The 24586-nt window shown below is 38.2% G+C and overlaps 1 protein-coding gene across 2 annotated transcripts in view; it reads right to left on the bottom strand.

Annotated features, from left to right (window-relative positions):
- Nucleotides 1-2603: 2603 nt before the first annotated feature.
- Nucleotides 2604-24586, bottom strand: part of CNOT6 (CCR4-NOT transcription complex subunit 6) — a 32675-nt gene continuing 10692 nt past the window's right edge. Inside the window, exons 2-12 of one of the 2 annotated variants that reach the window (XM_004175848.6) lie at nt 20647-20760; nt 17971-18157; nt 14520-14605; nt 13424-13528; nt 13264-13332; nt 11696-11853; nt 11032-11186; nt 9933-10087; nt 8767-8997; nt 7336-7538; nt 2604-6699 (exon numbers count right to left, since the gene is read on the bottom strand). In XM_004175848.6, the coding sequence (XP_004175896.2) occupies nt 6487-6699; nt 7336-7538; nt 8767-8997; nt 9933-10087; nt 11032-11186; nt 11696-11853; nt 13264-13332; nt 13424-13528; nt 14520-14605; nt 17971-18157; nt 20647-20758 (1674 nt within the window). In that variant the 5' untranslated portion in view covers nt 20759-20760 and the 3' untranslated portion in view covers nt 2604-6486. The remainder of the gene's footprint in view (nt 6700-7335; nt 7539-8766; nt 8998-9932; nt 10088-11031; nt 11187-11695; nt 11854-13263; nt 13333-13423; nt 13529-14519; nt 14606-17970; nt 18158-20646; nt 20761-24586) is intronic. The other variant, XM_030284336.4, reaches the window with a different exon arrangement.

Genomic DNA, 24586 nt, shown 5'->3' with positions numbered 1-24586 from the left:
GAAGGAAAAGCATGTTTGATTTGATCTTGTCTCACTGGGCAATGCATGTAGAGTTTTACTGGGTGTTGCTGTTATTACTCACAGGAAAATTCCCCAGCCATTAACCAGCACTGCCAAGCCCACCATGTCCCAGGTGCCACAGTTAAACATCCTTTAAATCCCTCCAGGGATGGCCATGCCATCACTTCTCTGGGAAGCCAGCCTCCTTCCAGAGAGCTGTAGAGTGGGGGGAGGTTTCCCCTGAAGCTCAGTTTTCAGAGGCAGGCAAATTCTCACTATCTCCATTGGTTTCCTTGCACAGTAACCTGTAATTCCTCTTTCTGAGCTGCAGCAGCTGCTCCATGGCTGGCAGCACATGCACCCCACTGAGTGCACAAGCGTGGCAAGGACTTGGTTCCCAGCACCCCACCACCACGCTGGCCACAAAGCACTCTCACAAGCCACTGGAGACTGGCATGTTACCAGAGACAAAACTTAAACTATATTAAAAAAAAAAAAAAAAAAAAAAAAATTTAGCCTTATCAAGTGACCTGTGTGTTACTTAAATCTCTGTGGTCACCAAAACCCAGGAGGGAATGTATGTTTTTATTTTCTGTAGTGTGTGCTTTCTTACAGTAAATATCTAGCATTTTAAAATAAATCAGTGCTGTCCACTAGGAAGATTTAACCAAGATGTACCCTCTTATCTTTTAAAACTGATAAATTGTGAGAACAGTAGGCTTATTTTGGAATAAAAAAATATTGAAGTGTACAAAAGTTCCCTATAAATAGCTTAATTAGATTTATTGTTTTCCATACTGAGTGAGGGAACATTTAGAGGATAAGCCATTACTGCCTTTGGGTTAGGAAAGGAGGATGAAAAGCAAGAAAAGAACCAGAACACTCACCTTTAGTGAAGCATGGCTTCTCCCAAGAGGTCACTTCATGTACCTGGCTGAATCTTGTCCTTCCCACTTACCTTTTTCTCTTTGGGCTCAATTCCACAGGTTTTAAGGTTCCCCTGCTTCACCTGTGCCAGTAGAAAAGACAAGCCACACTGTAAACTACTTTGATTTGGGAGATACTCACCGTAGAAGTCCCAAATACAACTTTTTTCCATCACTGAAGAGATAGTGGACCAGTAACCAGAGTGTGACCAGAGATTGTGTAGTCAATTCTATTAAAATAGCTCCAGTTATTTTACTGCGAGTTAAGCAAAGACAAGATTTCTTTGACCTGGCTGAGGACGACAGGACACAGGCTCAGCTCAGTCCTTTGCCTGTGAGGAGAGGTGCTGTTTTCTCTCCACATTCTCTGACAAGGACACTGGCCTCTCTATTAGTTTTGGCAGTTTCCCTACAAACAGCCCTCCCATACTTACATGTCAGGTTTGCAGACACTATTTAGGAGCTTGTAAACTCCAGTCTAGAACCATGTAACAACTGTACTCATCTGAAAACATAACCTGAAGTAGATTAATGCAACAAGGGAAGGCCCTACTGAATAACTTTGTCACCAAGGACCAAGTGGGTCCCTTTCATTCCCATCATGACAGCTGGATTTATAAAACCAGTATTAATTGGCATGAATGTAACCTAACCAAATGCTGCCAACTAGAAAAGGTTCATCCCTGGGCCTGAACGCCCACAAATATTCTTCAGAATAATTCTACAAGCCACACTTTGTACATGCACTGAAGTGGGTTCAGGCAGTGTGCAGCTGAAGTCTGTGTTTCCCACACCATCTAGTGGCAATCCTGCAAATGTGTTGGGAGTTGACATCTCACCCAACACATAAAACCAAAGAGAAATCATAGCTAGGCTTGCAAGGGACCCATCACACTGCTGGGGACTTACAGCTGCTTCCAGAGAGCACATTTTAAACCTACAAACAAGCTGAACATTCTGGGGCCTGTGGTATTTATTGGAACATGGAACTAGATAATTGATTTCATAGGAAAGCAGCACCAACATACTGAACACAGGCTCCAGGAGGGCAGTGGTGCCAGGGGAGGTACTGGGTGCTTCAGTGCTCCACACACACACAAGTGTGCTCAGGTGTCTGATGTTCCCTGCTGCCAGTGATGGGAACGTCACACCAAATGTGGTGAGGCTGCACTGTTACAGACACTGAGACAGTGTCACCCGCAGAGAAAGAATGGGCATGAAAATACACCAAGGTCAAGAGTTTGCTGAATCTCATTCCTGAAAAAGCTGAAAAAGTCTTCACTTTGTTTCCCTCCCCTAGTAAACTGAGTATTTGAATCCCTTCCTGCTGTCAGACCCCAAGTTTACTTTGTGCTTCTGGAGCAGTAAGAGGAAGGATGGAGTGGGGTCCACAGGACTGAGACAAAACCTCCACTGCACAACTGACCTTACAGACTGACCTGGAAGGTCAGAGGATGGCCAGCTATGAAAACAAGGAGTTGAGCTCAGAGTAGGTTTGGACAGGGTTCTCCACAAGCTCTGGAGGCACTTCTGATCATGCCTTCACTTTGCAATCCAAACCCAACTGACCAGAGTGGAGTTTTGGTGTGCAGATCCCAAAAGCAGCAGGAAGCACAGAGATGTAACTCTTGAGGAAGATCTTTATGAATGAAGTTAAAATATGAATTAGACTTCAAGAAGGTTTGAAACAGATACTGGATTTATTGGTCAGCTATGAGTAGGAAAATACATTGGTAAAGAAAAAGAAGACCCTGTATATAAATATAATACTAACTAGTTAAAATTTGACCAAGAAGAAAGTTCCACTGAAGAGAACAGTAAAAGCCCTTGTTTACCATCAGACCATATTCAGTTTCCCATTTATCTTATTGAAGAGCTGCCTATAGACAAATGCAACATTCTTTGAGCTTAGTGCAGATAATGTGCTGGTTTTGTTACATGAATGGTAAACAAGAGTTAGTCCAGTGCATTACACATTATACAGAAGTACTGTGAATAAAGACTAAGATATTCTATTTTAGACACTACTTAAACATACCAAGACACTTAAGTGTTATAAATTTATGCAACCAAAAGAAAAGAATAGCAGTTAACATACTAAAAAATACTGTGTCCGGCTGGATGAGAAAGGCTTTGCTACTGAAGCGGTTAACTGAACTTTTCAAAGTTTTACAGTGTAATTAGTTTTCTTTTCCCCCTCCCCCACAATGGTGTTGCAATTATTTTGTCTTTCATACAGGTTTTGCATGGTTGGAAAAGCAAAGCATAAGCTATTTTCTAAGCCTGCTATTAAAGAAAAAAACAACACAACCTTGAGAGATTTGCTGAAGTTGCATCAAAGATGCATACAATGTTCTTAAAATCAGTTCAGTCAAATGCTAGCCAAATTTACTTTTAATTTAAAGCTGCTAAAAGCACAAAATAATTACAACACACACCAATATATATGCTCTTTTGCCCCCTACTTGTGTTATGTTAAAAGCAGTAACTTGTGGTACTAGTCTTGTACTCTAAACAATTGTTTTATTTAAGGGTGTAGTTCAATTTACACTTTGACACCCAGAACTCTTGGTAAATGTAAATAAAACTAGACAAGATATGGCAGAGTGTACTTTAAGTGGAAAAAAGCCTGGTCTTACCTAAATAAATCCTTTCAACCCCAAGGATGTTCTGTGACTTTTGCTGTATGTGCTTTTACAACAAGAACACTGAAGGTACATTATGGCAACACCCAAAACCACCTCGAATAAAAATATTGCAAATAACCATTTCATGTTAAAAACTATGAAGCGAACATTTTGATTTTGTGAAGACACGGTTTATTGCCTTATTCTATGTTATAGCTGGAAATTGAGACTTTTGAGTTAGATTTGTTTGACACAAGAATGTATTTTCTTTGAAAGATTGTTTGACAAATATCTCAGCTCTGTTTTGGTGCCATCTGGTCTTTCCCTATTTTCAAAACATTTCTCCTTCCTTCCTTCAGCCCCCGAGTCACAGCTGCTGTCCAGTTAAAACCCAGTGAAGTCAAAGGAGTGTCTTCAATGGATTCAGAGGGTTTTCAATCAGGACCTGATGGACTACTAAAAAAGCTGGAGGAAATGGTTATTCAAATGGACCCTTAGACCATAAGGTGACTAAGCAGGAACAGTTGTGTCTCCAAAAGCACAAGGGGCCATATTTTCACATGCTGTCATAAATTCAAATATTTTTTAAGACTAAGCAATAGAGGAGAACACATACTGGATAAAGCTCAAACCTTTAGAATCTAACAAGTGCACTCAAGCTCCAGCATCTATTAAAGTAAATTATCCCCCTCTAAAAAAATACAAAATGAGTAAGTGCTTCCCTTCCCCTTCTGTAAAGCTTTCTGGACTCCTTACACAATCCAGATATCAGAAAAGAAAAATAGTTTGCTTAGTCTGACAAGCTAAATTGGCTCATCATTACTGGAAATTGTCATGATGTACATTACCAAGACATCATTAAGGAAACATGAGTAAAACACCTTTTATTCACACTTTACAAAAAAACCCCAAAAAACAAACAGAAAAAAATAACACTACGCATTAAATCTACTACAGCAATACTACCAGCATTTCAATGTACTGATTATAAACTGGACATGTTTGGTGTTTTTACAACTAAAACCAAAACAAGATAACCCCAAGAGATCAGGTCCCAGACAAGGATTCAAGATCAAAAATTCTCGTATTGAAATTTTAAAATGTACATTTTACACATCCGAACTGTTTGCAATTTTTACTTTGAGCTTAAAACAGAACGGTTTGAGCACACTTATGTGCCGACTACTTTTCAATAAAATTTTGAATCATTATTACCAATCCATTCTCTTATATATAAAAAATTCACAATATTTAGAAAGTTTTCTCTTAATGCTCAGTGTCCTTTTGCTTCCCTGCCCGCAGCTGAAACAAAAGCTGTTTAAGACCAAGCTCTATCTCCATTTATTAATTTTTTTTTTTTTTTTACATTTATTATTCAAGTTGTATTAGCTTAAGGAGATGATGAATTCTCCATTTCAGGATACAAATAGACAAGTTAAATTTGTAAGCTGTTATATACTTGGCTTCATGACACAAATGGCACTGAGGGTACACTATAACTTCGGTCTTGCTTGACACTTTAAAATAAGACTTGGTCACTTTAAAATATGATCTGAAGAATTGTCTTTGGGACCTGTATTGAAGATGCATTTATTTTACACTGCTTCATTAATAGAAAATGTAGGGCTAGGTTTTTATCTTCAAGGAATTATACTTTCAGAAACTGAGGAACACACAAACGAAAGAGAATCCACATGATAGTAACTCTTAGTGGGAAAAACGGCACTGTGCAATGACACTGAAAGAAGCAGTGCATGGGCATTAAAAGCTAGAAACTGTGTACCCATAACCTGAACATGTTCCAAAGTGTGATATTCAATGCTTCACAAAGGAAAAAAGATGCCACAGCTTATACAAAAGTATCTTCATAAAATTTTCACAAGTGTTAACATTATTTAAAAAAATAAAAGAGGATGCACAGGATCTCTCTGCATGCACAGGCAGTGCTAGTTGAGAACAAATTTAAGCAGGCACAGTGGAGATAGGACAAATATTTAAAACAGAAATGAAGAAGCTGTACACAAGTATCACTAGATTTTACTTCAAAGTTAGAGATGAGAAAAATGTCTGAGTGTGTACACATCAGCAATAACTTTCAATCCATACAGGTCTACTTATATTCACTGCTCAGCTTATCTGCTCTGTGAGAACTCCATGCCTCTTTCTTTTTTTTATCAGAAATAGAATGTATTTTGTTATCTCTGTAAGACATTAGTATATTATAGGTTTGGATTTTGAAAGCAACGTTCTCAATTGAACATAAAAAGTAGTATAAAAGGGCTAACGAAACCCTAACAGTGCAAATCATTAGCAGAGAAAACCTGTGACAACCTCTTTTACACGCTGGCCTTTATAACACATGAAAACAGATAAAAATTTAGCCTTAGTTTACAATACAATCATTTTCCAAATCTGATTTTTCTTTTTTTTTTTTTTTAAAGTACAAAATCTCATAAATCAGGTTTTCTGTTGTTCATATACAATCAATAAAGGCTAAATTCAAATTCTATATTTTACAAACAAGTCTGAAAAAGGAGGGAGTGAAGTACGAAGAATGTTCTGTGGATGTTCCTACTGGCCTCAAAAAAGTAGTGCTACAGATAACTGTGCAAAGAGAATACACTGTATAACAATTCCCTATTTCAAGGCATGAAAATGTCACGTTGGAGAAAAGAAACAAAAAGGTTAATTGTAATGTATTAAAGAAAGGTGCAAATGCACCAATCACTGTGGAACAGTATACAAAGTATATTGGGCTCAGAATTGTGTCTGTTGATAGCACCTGGCTTTTACTATGTCTTTAGCAAATAATTAGATTTAAGATTAAGATTATTAAGAAAAAAAAAATCCCTGTTGGCCATACCTCACTCCTCTATATTCAGATTTTACAATTGTACAAGTTAGATTGAGGTTGCCCTCTAAAACGTATTTGACTACCTCCTGCCAGAGAGATGGATTCCATTTACAGGAGGCAGGAAAGGCAGCAAAAGCTCCAGTTGTGCAAAAAGTGAGAAGTGGTCAGAAGGGATGAGTGGATGTGGACAACCACTTATATTGTTCTCTATTAACCAATGATGATCCAAAGGTCCAAGAATGCCAAGAATGTTTAGCTGAGGTTTAGAGTAGAAGATGTAATCAATAATACCCTAAAACAGGAGGAAAAAAAAAAAAAGATTATTGTTAGCATTTATTCTTGTCTCAAGTTGTTATTCCAAACAAGAGGAGAGCTCAGTGTTACAAGTAATGAAAGATCCCATTCCTTCTCTATAGAACACCACAATTTAGAAGATTTCTTCTTCCTATATCCAGTGGGATGCTCAATATAGATTAGGAAAACAAAAGAAAAGGCCACCCTTTATCACTTTTGCTATGCTTTTGTGCTCCTAGAGAGCTTCAAATCACACATTTCGCTGATTTTGAAGAGTTATAAAACAATCTTTGTTTTCCCTGGGCAACAGAGACCTCAGACTCTTCCAGAAGCAACATGGATTAATTCCTTGCATTTGACAGTTTAAGTGCTCCTGTCATTTAGCTTAGTATCAAAACTGTTTACAGGGAAGGTTAAAAGCACCCCAACTCTTGTAAAGCTATTGCAAGTTATTAAAAAGAAGAAGATGGTTTCTAGGAGACTGAAGTGTTGGGCATTCTAGTTTGCTATGTTTTAAGTATAAACTCAGTGAACTTAGCTACACAGATTAACTTATATAACAACTTCATAGAGCAAATAATACTAGTTACACTTGAAAATGGAAAACATTTCTGAAATACAAGCAAGTCCTTACCTTGAAGTCAAATGTGTAATTTGTATAAGGCATTAGGCCATTCTCATAGGCACTCTTCAACTTGAAACCATGTGTAATTCTTCCATTTGTTGTCCCATTTTTTCCATTACAGCTGAAGTTAGTAAGACTTTCATTGTATCTCAGTTCCTTAAAATCTTTGTGGTTTGTTTCCACTCCACCAGTGCTCAAGTACTCAACAACACCTATGAGAAGACACATAACAAACAAGAAGGTATTAACAAACATTCAGCAAGTAAGTGTAAGTACTTGAACTCAGACATGCAACTTTGGGCTTTATATAACCAAAACCTTAACAATACACAGTACAAATCAACTGCAGTTCTTTTAAAATACTGCAGGGCAGTGTGTATCAAGAGCAAATGTCACCTAGAACAAAGAGACACACTTTGATTAGAAAAAAAAAGAGAAGATTAATAAGGCATAGATTGGGAGGGGGAAGATGAAAAAAATCAGAAGTAAAATTCTATCAATGCTAATTATTGGCTGCCTCTTCTTGCTTTTAAGCTCAGGTCCTGCTGTTTAATGTTCTTCAGCTAAAGTGTTGCAAAAAAGCCAACTTCTGAAACACTACTTCAAAAGAAGTTACCCTTAAAGAGGCTGCAAAGCCAAATTGATTAGATTTGTATCACATAAAATGATGACTGTGCCTCAATATCAGAATAGCTGTGTTAAAGTTCTGGAAGGTAAAAGAAGCAGTCAAACTGTTCCGAAGACACAATGAGACATGTGAACTGGTCACTGCAATCATAACTAGTGATACTGGCCTTCCTTGGATCAAAAAGAATCCCATTTTCATTACTGACGAGCAATAACTGCTCCTTAAAATCCGAACAGATGTTGAGAGTTGCCAAGATGAAGACAAAAGAAGGGGACCAGGAATGGAGATGAAGGATGGCTCTTGAGTACAGCACTTCAGCTAGGCACCTGGGCAAGCAAAGTGGCAGTCACTAAATGTGTTCTTTCCCTGCATTTTATAAAGTTGCCACCAAGTCAAGAAACCATGTCCCATGCTGGTAAAGAGCTCTGGAAAGTCCCTTTCTGAAGGGGATGTATTGAATTTTAGAAGTTCTAAAACATGAAGAAAATGATTGTATGGTAGCAAATTTAAAGGAAATTCTTTTCACACTTAAGAAAACTGAATTATCAGCAACATACTGATGTTTCCAGTTATTTTTGGAAGATATTTTAAAATACAGGAACAAACAGGGAAAAAAATCACAGCGGAAATGCTTCTTAAAGACCAGACACAGTTCTGCTACAACACAAGCAATAAGGTCACTCACAAATGAAACAGTTCTCTCTCCTCAGCACCTATAGAGTTTGTATTATCAAACAATACATCCTATGAACAGAAACTTACAATAGTTACACACTTGAAATAGTCTTAAGAATAAGAAATAGAACTCTTACCAGAGTCTGGTAGAGAATTGAGATCTGCACACAGTACAAGTGGAATGGTTCCAAGTTCTCCCGAAACACCAGGTTTGAGACTACGAGAAGCTTTATCAATAATGTTCTTTACCTCGGACAGGAACATCATAGTCTGAACCAGCTTCACATCAGAATAATCTGGGTCCCAATGCATATGTGCATTAGCTACAAGAACTAGCTGTTTTTCCATCCCAAGATGTGGCTTTCCAGCTAAAATTTAAAATCAGTTATTTATTTAAAATCAGTCAGCAACAGAAAATACTATTAGGAAAATTTAAACAAAATGTTTAAGGGGACAAAAAAATAAAATAGCAGCATGACTTCAAGAGGGTTAAAACCATTTGAATGAAGAGGTCAGATAACTCCTACTTAACATGGGTTTTAGTTGATAAAAAGCATTAGGAATGGTATTTCACATTCAAGACCATTAACAGACTTTCTTGTTACATGTAATGCTTTTGTATTCACTGAAAATTAACAGAAGTAATGGATAATCCTAATTACAAGCAAATAATGTTTTTCTAAAAAATTACAGCAGCTTTCCTCAGGCTATGATACCAAACAGGCTCTGTTCATATCTTATTAGGCAGCAAGTTCTGAATTCTATGTTATCTCTCTTGCTGGTAGTGCTTCTTAAAAGGCTTGTTTGCTACAATCTGAATTAATAAATTATCATTTGGATAAATATAACACAGGTTGAGAGTAGGTTCCCACTGTGATACTTATAAAGTCAATTTACATTTCCTAAATTAAGAATGACAGGGCAAAACAAAGAGTTTGTTTAGGCATGACAGCAAATAAGTTAAAATTATGGAGTTAGTTGTGTGTTTCGGGATCATGTAACACCACCTGATTCTTTGATACTTGTACATAGTTTTAAGAAAAAACCCCAAAACCAAACAACAAAATCAGTCAAGTTTTTTTATTTTTTTCCTTAAAAATATAAGTGGAAAAAAAAAACCATCATCATTTAAGCAGTATCAATTTTCCCCAAAATCCTCTTTGGAAATAAATTTGTCTGAACATAAGATCTGCAAAGCCAAATTCACCTGCAGAACCTAGTTTCTCTTGTTTATTATAACTAAAGAAGTTTTTTTAAATTTTAAAATACCATCTATTTAAAAAATAAATGAAATGGGACTTACATGACATTTCTATCAATTCCTTTCGCAGTTCTAACAGAACAGCGACTCCAATGTTATCTTTTGTCATAACTCTGTTCAGCATAGCCTCTGAACCTTCTGAGTTTGCCATTGCTAGTTGATTGAACTCAACAGTATGCTTTTGGACCAAAGTGAATCTGAAAGAAAAACGTAATATATAATTTTCAGCAGCCAGATACAGATGGAAATGTTATCAGTAATTCTCCTTTTAATTAAAGCTCAAACATATTTGTGATGTGAATTTCATAAAATCCTAAACTGAAGTCAAGTACAAAACAGATACAATTTTCATAGCAATTTTTATGTAGTTTATAGTACCTCAGTAACAATTACAATATTTTGTTGAGAGAGAGAGAGAGAGAGAGGTATTTTACAAAAGTCATGGTTGTTTCTAACTGTGCATCTGTTCCTAGTTCAAATATGCAAATTTAACAGAGAGGAAGTAAATAATTTTCCAAGCTACTAGGCTGCAGACCTGGCACCTACATTTACTTATGGATACACAGGAATGGAAGCAGGAAGGGACATTATTACCATCACATCCAAAGTTGTACAAGTGCAATATGACACAACCAGTAAGTGCTGCAGCTCTTGAATGATTCAGGTTTTTTAGAAGTGTGCAGTGATCCGTTCGCTGTTTGCTTTACCAAAGGCTAATGTATCCAAAAGTCAATGTCATCTGAGGCCTTATTTCTGCAATTTGGGGGATTATAAATTCTTTTACTCAAAAAAAACCAAAAGGCAAGAAAATCTGCTTCATTTTTCATTATTTCCTTCATTTTCTATTATTACACTCAACAAGTGAAGGATGATTCCGTGAACTCCCAACCGGCACTGCTCAAACAGAATGAAATCTCGTTCAACTCAATATTTCAAGGTTGAATTTTTATTGCTAGTTCCACACAGAATGATCTCTGTCATATAAACCAGTCTTTCCATGGGTAGGAAAGCTCTGTAACAAAACCCTGCCTGGCTACAAAAGGACAGTAAAAGCCCAACTGTGTGAGCTTAAGATCCCCCTGAGAAATTATGTAAAAGACAGCAAGTCACAACAGAAGGCTTAGCAAACCACATCACTTACTTTTCTGTTTTGAAAAATATTGCACAACCATCAACATGTTTTCTTTCCTGTTCTGACATTGTCCTAGCTCTAGATTTTGGACTGAAGAATCCATTATAGCCACGTTCTTTCAATTCTACCAGGAAAAAACTGTAGTACTGCTCCGTTTCAACCTCCTGTAAAGTTAAGGCAGCACAGCATGAATGTACTATTAGCAAAATCTAGAAGACAGAAATTATTTAGACTCTTCAGAAGTGTAAATCATTTTCAAATTAGATTTAAGGGGAAAAAAATCTAAGAATTAAGTACATCAGAAAATGCAAATTCAAGAGCAATATCCCTATTTTAAGAAAATATAAATGAATTTCTGTAATCCCTGGAGTTATGATTATCTCTAGCCTCTTATTTGAAAATGTGTCAATTACAGCCCCACATAGACACACAGGCACAAAGACACCCCCACGAACATTGCTTTGATCAGGAGCTGCTGGTTCCCATTCCAGCTGCGGGGGCTGAGAGCCTTCTTTTGATGTCAAGCAACAAATAATGTTCTAAACATCGCTTCTTTTTCTTTTGTTTGCAGGAGGGTTCGAAAACAAACCGTTTACTAAAAATACACTTAATGTGAAGAAACCAGCACACGGGACTAGAAAACGAAAAGAATGAACCATGTGGTTTTTTTTACCTGCAGACTTATGATGTCAGCATTGCAGCTCAGTATCTCCTGCATAATGGCTTTTTTTCTGTATTCCCAGTTCAAGGCCCAGGATGGACAATAGCCATACAGCTGCCGGGTGGCATATTTGTCACACAGGACATTGTAACACATGACAGAGAACAAGGCTGCAGAACAAGAATTTTATTTACACCATGATAGATTAAAAAAAAAAAAATACAATTATGTTCTTGACTTTTGTCTTCTGCAAATTTATCAATTCACGCTTCATTTGTTTCAACCAAAACACAGTATGTGTATCTGTGCTAAAAAAATTGTTAGTTCTTCTAGGGAGTCAAATTACATGTTTGGACTTATGGCAGCTGTCTTCTAGCATTTAATTAGGAAACAAACACCCTCCTTTATATGGTTAACACGGTGAAGAGCAGAAAAATGTGTTTTATGCTAAGTGGTGCTGTACTGTGAAAAACCCAAAACAGAGTAAATATATTTGAACACTTGTATTTGCCAGCTACACATAGGTCTGCAAGTCTACATTAGATTCTTTAAAATCTGCCTTTATTATTGCCACCACAAACTGTAACAGATCCATAGGCAGGGTGAGGATCCTTTCACAAATAGAAAAAGTGTAGGCAAATTAACCCCTCAAACATTTCCACCTCAAAAAGCCATTCAGGCTTAGGACAAGAAATATCTCCTCTCTGTATTAATTTGAAACAGGAATAATAATGAGACAGGCTGGGGCAATGTGACAGGTAATCCAGCAGCATGGATTTGGGGGTTTGTTTTTGAGTTTTTAGGTTTGTTTGTTTTTAAAAAACACTTAAAGAATTTGTAGTACAACAATGAGATATCTGGAAGCTCCTCTCAAATTCAGAAAAAAGAAACAAGACCACTGTTTGAAGATACAGCAAACTGAGGAAAAGAATCTTGGGTTGACTGGGGTCTAAGTCCAGCATTTTGAAAACAAATAAATAGATGACAGCAAAACAGAAACTGCATTAACATCATGATCTTTGAAGCAATCATCTTAATAATGGGAGGACTATCAGTCCTGAAAGAGAAGACACTGCGATAATTGAGAAATACTCTAAGATTTTTGTTGTGCAGGTAAATAGAAAAGACTGTATTTTAAACAATTTATGCAGGAAAAAAAATAGTAAAGAATTAAACATGACCTGAATCCCAGCAGCAAGAAAATTGTTAAATCAAGGATGATACCGTGGTTACTTAAAACAATTCTACATTGTTTGGAAATCATGCTCAAATGCTTCCATTTTTTAGTTCTTCAACAAATGTTAAATTAAGCCTGTTATAATTCTACCATTTAAACTAATTGTGGACAACAGTTTCAATTCCTGTGAGGGGGGCGTTAATTAAAAATAAATTACTTCAGAGTGAAAGATGGGTAAATCTGGAACAGGTGTTCCAATTGGGACAGAATGACTTCAGCTGGCTGGTCAGCACTGCAGAGATGACTGGTTAATTTAAGCATTAACTTCTTTTCCAGTAAAGATCAACAGCTTTTATTAAAAGGCAAATAGAAGAAATGAGAAATCCTTGAAGTGTTTCTGTACCTGTTGGTCTTGTACGGTCTGGTTCTTGCAACATAATCCAGGATCTTGGAGGTGGCTGTTCTGTCGAAACTATGGGAACATTTTAAAATAGAGATACAACAAGTGATAATCACATTTATTTAACACAGCAGAAAGAAATGTTTGAAGAATGATCACTTACTTCTTTTTGCAGTACCTGCCAAATTATCAAGCAAATAGTTCAGTAGCCGTCGTGTCCCATCTGGTTCCTGATACAGGTTCAGAATATCCTGTGTAAGTGGGTTTCCTACAAACCAATTCACAGGAATATTGAATAAAATATACAGAACTATTGCAGACTTGCATATCAGTGTTGAAAGCTGACATCTTGGAGACAAGATCTACTACGAACTACTTTGGAATTTCAGATCTCAGGCCTTCAGTCCCACAAAACTCTGGATGTGTGGACAGCCCTAGTGAAGCTGAACAACATTCCCTGCTGATTCTGCTGTGGGACTGAGCATTCCAAAGGTGGTGCTTGGACTAAGAGCAGTGAAGAACTTGTGTGGTACAACAGGCAGAGCTGATGAGCACAAACACAGGAGTCACCTCTGCTCAGTGTGAAACATCCACCAGCAGTTGATTTGACAGTCAGATCTCAGCAGAGACTCTGCCATCTGCCAAACATAAGCAGATTGTAGAAGTTGTCATGGACAACACACACTGCAAGTGCCCAGTTTTAAGGGGGAGATAAACAGACTTTTGAGACTTTACAGTGTATAGAGGTTTAGAGACTTAACAGTGTATACAGAGTGTATATCTCTCAGTGCTTCTGATTTTGTGACTCAAAATTCCCCAAGGTCAGCAATTTTATAGCTAGAATCCATAAAGTTCAGAGGGGAGGGGGGGGAAGGAAAATACTTAAATTGCTGCTTGCATGAACAGCACAGAACCCTGCAGCTGTACAAAGGATGTTCCCTTTCTGGCTGTAGATGTACCACAGTTAACCACAGACTATTTCTTAGTTAAAGCAGAAATACATTCAACCCCATGCAAGCAACAGAAAGCTTCTGCACAGTCTGCAAAAAGGAAAGGAAACCTCTTTCTATGGGCACTGCTCTGCCAAACCTGTTATTTTTCTAAATAATCCCTAAGTAACAGTATTTTTAAATGTGGAGTAAGCAGCTACATCTGGATTGCTAATCAGTAACATTTTATGAACCAGCAGACTACAGCCATTACAGCTCAGCAGCAGTATCACTAAACAAGCACAGACACCAAGAAAAAAACAGCAGTACCTTTCAGACCCAAAGTCTGTAACTGGAACAGTTTTCCCAGCTCAAAAGGTAAAACTCGTAACAGGTTGTTATTTAAATGTAGTTCCCTGTAGACAGAGCAAGAATCATATGGGTCTGAAACAGAGCAATGTTTATCTGCAGCAGTAAAAGGACTGAACTAAAAGAGAATCAATATAGTAGCAAACCACAATATTGAAAAATTCAGAGACTAAACAGTAATGGTTAGGGAAATCCTGCTGTACTCAAACACACACACCCAGACAAAAAACATGATGCTGAAGTCGAGAAGAAAGGATCTGTTTGGAGAGTTTATCTTAAACCGTCAGACATTTTGTGAACATTAGCAATAATTAAACACTTAAGTATCTACAAGTGATGATGCAGTAACAGCTCAGACAAACCAGACCATGAAACAGGTCAGCTGTGATTAAGAAATAAAGAGAAATTTTATCCCTGAAATCAAATTTAAAAATACAGGATCATGGCAGTATGATTACAGCTATGGCATTACCATGCAGTAGTCATTTACAGCAGTAATTTTCTGTTGGCTGGAGTGGTTTTCCTTTCATAAATTCAGTGATAAGACAAAATACGTGCTTTGAAACTCACAAAACCAACATAAAGACAGGAACAGAACTCATGTCCTGAATTCTGATATCTCAACAAATTGGGCATTAAAAACAGATTTTTCACTTTCCTAAATGGATTCCCACTAAGCAGTGAAGACTTTCATAGAATCAATCAATATAAAGTTGCTGCTCAAATGTGTTTAGAACTTGGTACCTAGAGACTTGACTAGTATTTCTGGGCAACAAAACGGGAAAAAAATGGAAACATGGAGGGCAAGAGTTAATTTAACTCTTGTTGATCTCTACAGAACAGCATCTGAGGGTTTCAGTGTCTTTCTTGTCATAAGCAGTCCAGAACTGACCCCAGGATTTGAGGTGTAGTGTCAGCACAGGGGGACAGTCACTGCCCTGGTCCTGCTGCCACATGTTGCTGATCTGGGCCAGGTGCCATCAGCTTTCTCAGCCACCTGGGCACACCTGGCTCATGTTCAGCAGCTGCTGACCACCCCCACCAGGTCCTTTTCCATCAGGCAGCTTCCCAGACACTGTTCCCCCAAAGGAGCACTGCTGGGTTGTGACCCAAGCGCAGGACCCAGCACCTCCCTTGACTGAACCTCACAGCACTTGGCCCATGGATCCAGCCTGTCCTGATCCCTCTGCAGAGCCTTCCTGCCCTCCAGCAGATCAACCCTTCCACCCAGCTCTGCGTCACCTGCAAATGTACTGGGGGTGCACTCAAGTTCTTTCAAGCACATCAAGAGGATGTGTTTTACAGCTGAGCTTTCCAAGATAACATGTTACACTGTTTATTTTTCTCTCCTTTTTTTCTGAAAAGATCAGAAATCCTACTGCTCTGACATCTCTTTTTTCAACTACTTGCAGTAAAAAGGGAGATGAAAGGAGTCTTGGGAGAGCTGTACAGTACAAACCAAACCCAGAGCTCCAGATGTGGGAGCTGGGAGAGCTGTTATCACTTCTCAGTGTTGAGAGCACAAATGATTTCTGTGGCTTGGGATATCAGCAATGCCCAGGTTGAATTACCGTTAGTTTGAACAACTTCCCAGAATTCAGGGGAAGAGTCTGCAGCAACACCAGCCTGGAACACAAAACCCTGGCCCAGCTGGGACCTGCAATGTGCTCTCACATAGGATGTGCTCATGCGCTTCTCTTCACTTACACTACAGTGAATAAAAAATACATGTAACAGCTGCAATTACTGAGGAGCACAATGGGTTCACACACAGCTTTTCACATCTAGAGATCTGGGCTCAACTCCTGAGTTATGGTCATAAATAGAAAGCTTATGTGATCCTAGAACTTAGCTACACATTTCACATTTACAAGATTTATTTACCCTTCTCTGCTCAGAAGAAACTTAGGACATTCAAGAGTTGAAGCTTCATAGAATCAGCCAGACTAAATGAGAAAAAGTGTTGGGAAGAAGGCATAATGACTTGACATTACTGATGACTCTGTACTGCTAAGCTATCGCCATGTCACAAGTGTTACATTTACAAAAATGCTTTAAAAAGACTGAAAGAAGGCTAATGAAGTACAAAGATGAATTTGAGACTATTCCAGTAAATTTAGGGTTGCTAGCTCACAATATCCAAGGAGTTGGATAAACAAGGGAAGAAACCTGTTACTAATAACTACTTTTAATTGAAATAGTAACGCAAAGAGCTAGAGCTTAGAACAGACTCCTCTCCAGTTGAAAGCAACTATACAACATGCTACAAAACAGAGCTGCCAATTACACTTCAAAAAGCAAGGTCCCTTTGCTCAGCCTCCAAGGTTGAGGCTTGAACTGCTCTGGAATTTGAGCTTTTAGCACCAATTTAATCAGCTAGTTTAATCCTCTCCAACAGAGCGGACTTTTCTAAAGGGGAGGAAAATGCAGTGACAGGTATTTCTATGTGCAAACTTGCTTTGCTTCCAATTTCATGAAAGCTGTGCTGGCAGCCCATTGCTCTATCATTGCCTTTACTTCTAATAATATTCTTGTTACTTTCAGACTCTGTATTTTCTGGATTTGAGAAAGCTGTTCAGAAGTATCTTCAAAACTAATAGCAATGAAGACAATTACTGGCAACTGTCTAATCAATCCAAGATAAGGGTAAAAGACTGTTGCCAGTAAATATTTACTCTTACATAAATAATTTATATATTTATGTAATAGTGTCTTTACAAAGTAAAATGCTGCAGCCTTAAGTATAATCTAAATAGGCATAATTTTTCATATTTCACTTCCAGGCTAACTTTGTACATTTTGGCATTGCAAAACTGAAGGGAAAAAAAAACTTGAAAACCTGTGATTAGAACATTTTTTTCTCCTTCCCAGTTTGCACAGGAATGCAGTTACATCACAGCAAAGGTGGGAAGGAGATGATAGTAGACATACTAGGTGATACTAGATGTTGCAATTGTTATACAATAAATAGAACACGGATTATTGTTAACTATAATTACTAAATGTGAACAAAGATTGTAGTTAACATGATTATAAATGCTTAATCTGATCTTTTTTCTATCTTACTATGAGTTAAAAGCAATTTTTTTTTTGGTGCTTCACTTACTCTTTGAGACAAACACCACAAAAAGATTAGTAAAAGAATCTGGAAAGAGATGCCTGAGAGGAAACCTGACTTGGAAAAATATAAAATGGGTGATTGTCATCAAACCAAACACTTCTGAGGCTCATTCTGTGCTGTCATACATCAGAACAGGAGATCACAGAAAAGTCAGTACTGCTAGAGCTGCACAGCCCACAGCAAGTATTCAGGGAGGCAGATAAGAAGGGAGAATTTACTTATGCTGAAATTTGAACTGCTGCCACAAGGACAATAAAAGAACAATTTTAACTCCTGTTAGGATTTACATACCTGAGTGACACCATGTTTCCGAGCTCTGCTGGTAAACTGCGGATTTTATTAGAGGACAAGTCCAGATATACCAGATTGTGAAGCTTGGCAATGTCTGAAGGAATACGGGATAAGGAATTGTCACTGAGATGCAAAGCTGTCAAATGGGTCAGTGTCCACAATGATGAACTTAAGCTTCTCACTTTCCCTGTGGAAGAAAGGTACAAGAGAAAACAGGACATTTAAAATACATAGATTTGGTAATAATAGCACATTTTTCAAGTATGTACGGGGCAGGGGAATTTGAGGGGGAGTTTTACTTGTGGGTTTCTTGTGGGTTTTATTATTATTATTTTATTCAATGTAAATTCCATTAATCGCTGATTCTATAGATGAAAATCTTGTCTTTGTGTGAGAAAATGCAAGATATTGCCAAGAATGCTTGAGGTTGTTTTTCCCAATCCATACTTAAGGCTTAAACATCTGTCTTTATCTAGTTCCATACAAGACAAAACATATTAACTAGCTGACCATGAATTTATCATTAGCAGAGGTGTAAGAAACAGTTTTTTTTCAATTATAGTTTATGTCTGAGATGAAAGACACTGCTTTGGTTCATCTCTTATTTCTGCACATCTTTCAAACCAAAAATCTTAACTCTATGGCATTAATCCAGCCAAGAACAGATAGAAACACTATATTTAGGGTGACTAAGATGCTTAGTTGAGAACATGGATTTCCATCTGGCATTCAACTAAAAGCTGTATCAACTATTGCCAGATATTTTAAAAAAGGTATGATTTTTTGTATAAACTGAAGTGTGGAAACACTGATGTGTGTGACAGAATCAAGATTTTTATACTGTTGGATGCAAGGAATGTGAGATATCATCAGAAGGTCTCAAAATATTTCTTGTCTCCAAGATTTTTTTCCTCCAGGGGTAAATCCTTTCTCATTTGCATAAATCGTCTCACTGTACCAAAAGCATCAGGAGTACTAACATCAGTTTCTCCAAGGCAAAAAGTTAGCTGGAACAACTTTAAAATGCCCACTGTGACTCATCAAGGTTAACAACAGCCTGGGTAATATTATACCAACACACACTGTAATTCCTTTCCTTAAATGATTTTCTCCAAAATAAGAATTCATCTTTACTGCCCAGGGAAGGTTACACTGAGACATGTGCATCTGGGACTCAGTCCCTGGCAGCAAAATATTTAATACTGGTATAATTTCCAGTGAGCTGTAACAAAACAAAGAGCATAAAAAAAAGCCTGTAGTGAAAAAACATTATTTAAATGAGATCAGTTAAAACATTTGTGGCTTTCTGTATTATGTGACTTTGCAAGGAAAGGACAGTGTGAACCTTAACAAAACAAAAAACACCACACATTTTATTTTGCAAGGCAAATGCATACAGTTCTGAAGGGATTGGTGCTCCTCTAATGCTCTTAAGAACTATTTTGAAAGGTTTTTAAACACAAATGGATAGTTCTTTGCATTTTAAAACTGAATTAGCACCTCTTCCCCACCCCCAATGCAAACAGGTGACTGTGATCACAGAAAGCCTTGCAGCTGAAAGGATTTCCAATCAACATCCCCGATCCAGGCTCTCCACTCCAGCACCTCCCCTGGCGGGAATCAGTCTATAGTGAGATTACCAGGCATGAAAGGAAAGAGACATCCCCTAATGCACTTCCTATGCAGAGCAGCAGATGTCCAAGAGGATTCCAAGCCTAATGCTGATATATAATGCTGATTCCTGAAGCAGCATTTAACTGGGTTTCTGCATCTGTAACCTTCAGTAAAGAATGCTATTCACATGGGGAGGCATGTGGTACTGGAAGCAAGGCATAGATTCAGTGAACTGGATGGAAAGATACTTACAATTTGAAGAACTGTCTGTTTCGTCCTTCTTCCATAAATTTCTCTACTGAACAGTCATTTATAAATCTCACATGAGAATTTTTGCAGTTGTTTAAACAACCTCCATATCTACACAAAATTACAGCCTAAGTTTAACATGCCACAAAATAATTTTTTAATTCTTAAAATATTTGCTTGAATTTCCTTGTAAACAGTTTTTGTAGCAAACTCAGGATTTACTCTACAAATCAAGAGACTGGTTGACCAGTTGAAATACATGCTTATGAATTCTGACCATTATCTTATTTTTCAGAAAAGATTCAAGAGTCCAACAGTATCTCAAAGCTTGCACAAATTGTGGAGGTTTTGGTGTTTGTCTTCAATCTTAAGAACAAAGCAAAATTTACAACTGCTTTTAAACAGAAAACTTTTGCTTCATGGACTAATACCTCGTTGTTACATTACCTACAGTAAGAACATACCAGTACAGATCAACTCCAACTTCACCATCTTCTCTTTGACAAATTAGATTTTAAATTCATGCTCTCACTCACTTCATCATCTTAAAAAACAAAGAGCTCACATCCATATCCTCACCTTGAAAACTTTCCTATACATGGGGATTTCCCACTTGCCCTACCCTACCCTACCCCTCCCACAGCTCCCCGTGTTATCCCAGCCCAAGCTCTTCCCTCCACACACCCCCCAGCTGGCAGCTCTATCCCTGTGCTCTGCTGGCTCACTTCAAGGTAGGCAACTTCACCCCAGACTTTCCAAGCCCACACTACTGGCAGTGAGTTCTTAACTCAGGACCATGCCTCAGTTCCTTACCACTTATTTCCAACTCTGCCCAGTGTGATTTCTTTCCATTGGCTGCTTCCTCTGAGGACATAATTGTGTACATCCTCCGTGGATCAGGTGGATCGTACTTTTCCTTGGGCATTCCTGTTGAAACCAAAAGGCAAGTGATTAACTGAGATATTATATACAGAGAATTCTTTAGAAGGTAATTCCCATTTCAGTGAAATTTCATACTAGGCTTTTGTACTAAATACTTCCCAAAGCTAGGGATAATGTGCCCATTTATAAATGTTGCTTAATAGGAAACACTGCTATAAAATAGAAAAACAGATTCCTAATGCTCCTAGAATGGCAGACAACAGCCTAGCCGCCTCCAAAAATTTACCAGAATCTGCAAAGCAGTTTAAAAATTGTGTCCCACCACCTTCCATGGTTATGTTGTATGTCCCTCAAAACCAACAACATCCCACTGCAGGCTCTTGTTTCTTCAACAATGGAACTTCAAAAAGGGATGACCACTACCACTCATACTCCTGGAAAACACATTTACTAATAACTCTGATTACCTATCAGTTCCAGGTTTACTGCAATTCTCAACTTTTTACACAAATCAGCATCAAGAACAGAATTAAGGTTTTAAAAAGATCCTCAGTTCTTTAAATCTGCAAAGTGATAGGTTTTAATCCAACCTTCACCCAAATCTCTGCAATCTGAAAATATTGCACCCAAGGCAGATATTTCTATCACTTTCTTCAGCCAGGTATTTAATAGTGAAATTTAACTTCATTCTTTTTCACATCATTCCTGGTAACTTCATAAGAATAATTTTTCTAGGTTCTTCTTACCATACTCAATCATGCACCATGACAGAGAAGCAATCATTCCTCTCCAACAAACCACAAGCTATAAATCTATTTATATGAAATAGAGAAATTAAACAATGCTGGCTCAAATCACACTTGAAAACACATTACAAGCAATATTATGCAATTATTCAGCAAAATAGATTACAGCAATATTATAGTACTATTCAAACTCACTGAATAAGCAAGCAGCTATAATACTGGCCAAATTTCTAAGGACATCTTCCTACCAAGCCTTTTAAGGCTTTCTCATTTTTTCATTTCCTGGGGCAAACTGAAAAATGTTGTCATTATATAAAATAATCAAAGAATAACTCCTAGTAAATAAGACTATCAACCAGACTCATAATCTGCTAACTGATTTTACTGAAAAATGTTTACTCTGCATGTTAAACAAAACAACAGAAATCCACCAAAAACTTCCTGATAATTATGCATCTTAATTAAAATAAAGCTTTTAGGTATCACATGCTTACTTTAATATAACAGCTCTTTTACTAAGTCGCCCTCCTCCTTCCCTTTCCCACTCCCACTACTGGTCAAAACCAGATTTCTGCAGTGAAAAGAAATTCCCCTTTAAGAAGTGAATTGTGGGTAAAAGGATCAGATTATAAATAGCAGCTGGGTGAGGCTCCTTCCAGAGTGAAGGCATTTGAGTACCCAGGGTGTGGGAATCACAAAGTATAACACTTTTTTCATCAAACTTCACTAATTAAATGAAAGGAGAGTGGATTATAATCTCCAAAAAAATAAAAGCCTAACTTCTTCCTGCAGTAACTATGCAACTGATGCAAAAATATGTATCAGAGTAATGTATAGAGCATCTCTTCTGAAATTTCTATGTATAATTATATATAATTCACAATGACCAAGTAGGAGTGCTCCAGCTTGTCACGAAACATTTCCTTTCATCAGACATTTACTGCTTTCTCTTCCGGCTGCTCCCTGAATTAATAAATATGTTCCAATTTTTTGAGAAGCAGGTATAGCAAAGACAGAAATCTCCTTCAGTACAGAAACATGAATGCTCCCCAGAGCACATTCAATCACATGCACTAATTAACAGCTTTGCTGGTACCAGCAGTGTATGACTGCTCCCTGCTAGAAGAGGATGACATACTTTTCCAGTGGGTTTTGTTAATGTACACTAAAACAATTAGAGATTTAAGAATTTGAGGGTTTAACACTGGATCCTGGTGATCCTGCACTCCCAGTCACTCCATGGCACTACCCTCCCTCTCAACAAAGTTCCTGCCCTTGATGGTTTCCCCTCTCTCACTGCTGCATTTCTCAGAGGATGAGTCCCTGCTGTTTAGAATTACCAGGTGCCAAAAAAACAGCAAATGCTTGAGAGCCTCCTGGCTGAAGGAGCTGCTGCTGCCCCAGAGCATCACTGCCACCAGCCACATCCAGGATACCTTCACACCAGGCATTAGCACATCTTTATCTATCACCCAGAACTCAAAATTTCTCAGGAACTCACAGGAAAGCTAAATTTGGGCTGTATCTCACAGTACAGAATAAAATACAAGCACAACACCTTCAATTGCATTTCAAAACTTCACAGCATGGAGTAGCTCAAGAAAAATAGTCTCTTTTACTGTCTTGTTTCTCCACCTCCCCAAATCCAAATTTAGCTCCTGCTGAACTGCTACAGTAAAACATAAAAGCTGAGGTAAACATCAGATTAAGTGATAGAGTTTTGTCAGACTAAAGTAATTTTTAGTAAGACCCATAATATAGTGTTGAACATCCTTAGAACCATTGGTAACTGCAGCTCTTAACAATCATTATGGTAATTTTCAAAAGAGCTTATACCACCTGTAATTTTCACTTAAACCAATGCAGATGGTGAAACACCAATAATGTTAGGTTCTTATTGCACGCAGTAAATCAGTTTGTAAAAGAAAAAAATCTTTATAACAAAGATATGACATGGATTCCTGGAGCATGCTCCAGAATCAAAAGGATATTTAAGTATGTTTGAATGCAAATGAAATTGTTTACTGTCTCATACCAGGTTATTAATTGTCATTTTAATACCTGTAAAAACAGAAGTGCTTGAGAGCTGTACTGAGTGTGACTGCCCACTCCCACCATGGGTCACTCAGTCCCTACACAGAATGAACACCCCTTACCCCAAAGAAACTGAGCCAAGTAAGGCTAACGAGATCAACAATGCACAGGTCTGACACAGAGAATTAGAGCTCAAGCCTCCAGTGCAGACACTGCCTTAAGCCCTTGTTTCTAGGGGGTGCTGAGAACACCCTGGCACTGGGACAGGGTGAGGGGCAGCAGGGACCAACAGCCCCTTCAGGGAAGGGTGACAGGGACCAGGAAGAGAAGGAAAAACCTGAACATTGTTATGGTAAGGAGGGCAACCTGCTGGAAGAGAGCTGACAAAGCTGGCTACTGCAGCAGGGGGGTGAGGAGCTCTGGCTCAGGCTTCTCTCAGAACAGACCACTGGAGAGTTCCCAAATGTTCCCAGGCCGAGCTGCACCTGCCCCTATTCTGCCTGTCTCTCAGGTGACAGCCATGCACAGCCAGGCTGGGGCTGCCCTGGACAACGACAGTGCCATCACCAGCACCGTGAGCGCGTGAGGTGCCCCCAGCCACAGCACCAGGGCCATGGAGGGCACCACATCAGCAGGAGCTGCTGGCCTAGAAATGGACTTCCTGGAGGCCCAGCTGGTCTACATACACTGCTCGCTGTAGAAGAACAAAGGGAGTTCGGCTTCCTTTGGAATGGGTAAGTGTCCTTGGCTATGGACATGTGCAAAGTGGAAGCTGGACTATGAGGTAGTTGATGCTCCAGGTGACTATGGAAACTACCAATAAATAATGTCTTCAAAATGGAGAAATGAGTCTGTTCTGAGGGACAGGGCAGGAAAGATGACAATTTTTTTCAACGTTGTTTAAATCTTCTTTCTCGTTATCTTCCAATTTCATAAAAATGGCAGAAGAGTAGAACAAAGTAAGTAGGTGAGCAGATACTTTGAGATTAAGGTTTTGAGGTTTTTTTTAAGCACGCCAATACTACAGCAATTCTTCATTTCCTGAAATGCTTTCTACAATACCATGACAAATTAACTTGCTTTCAAAACTA

This window comes from Taeniopygia guttata, chromosome 13 (assembly GCF_048771995.1).
Source record: "Taeniopygia guttata chromosome 13, bTaeGut7.mat, whole genome shotgun sequence".
NCBI classification, from domain to species: domain Eukaryota; kingdom Metazoa; phylum Chordata; class Aves; order Passeriformes; family Estrildidae; genus Taeniopygia; species Taeniopygia guttata.
The sequence above is the reverse complement of the archived record's forward strand: the minus strand, read 5'-3'. Positions and strand labels throughout refer to the sequence as shown.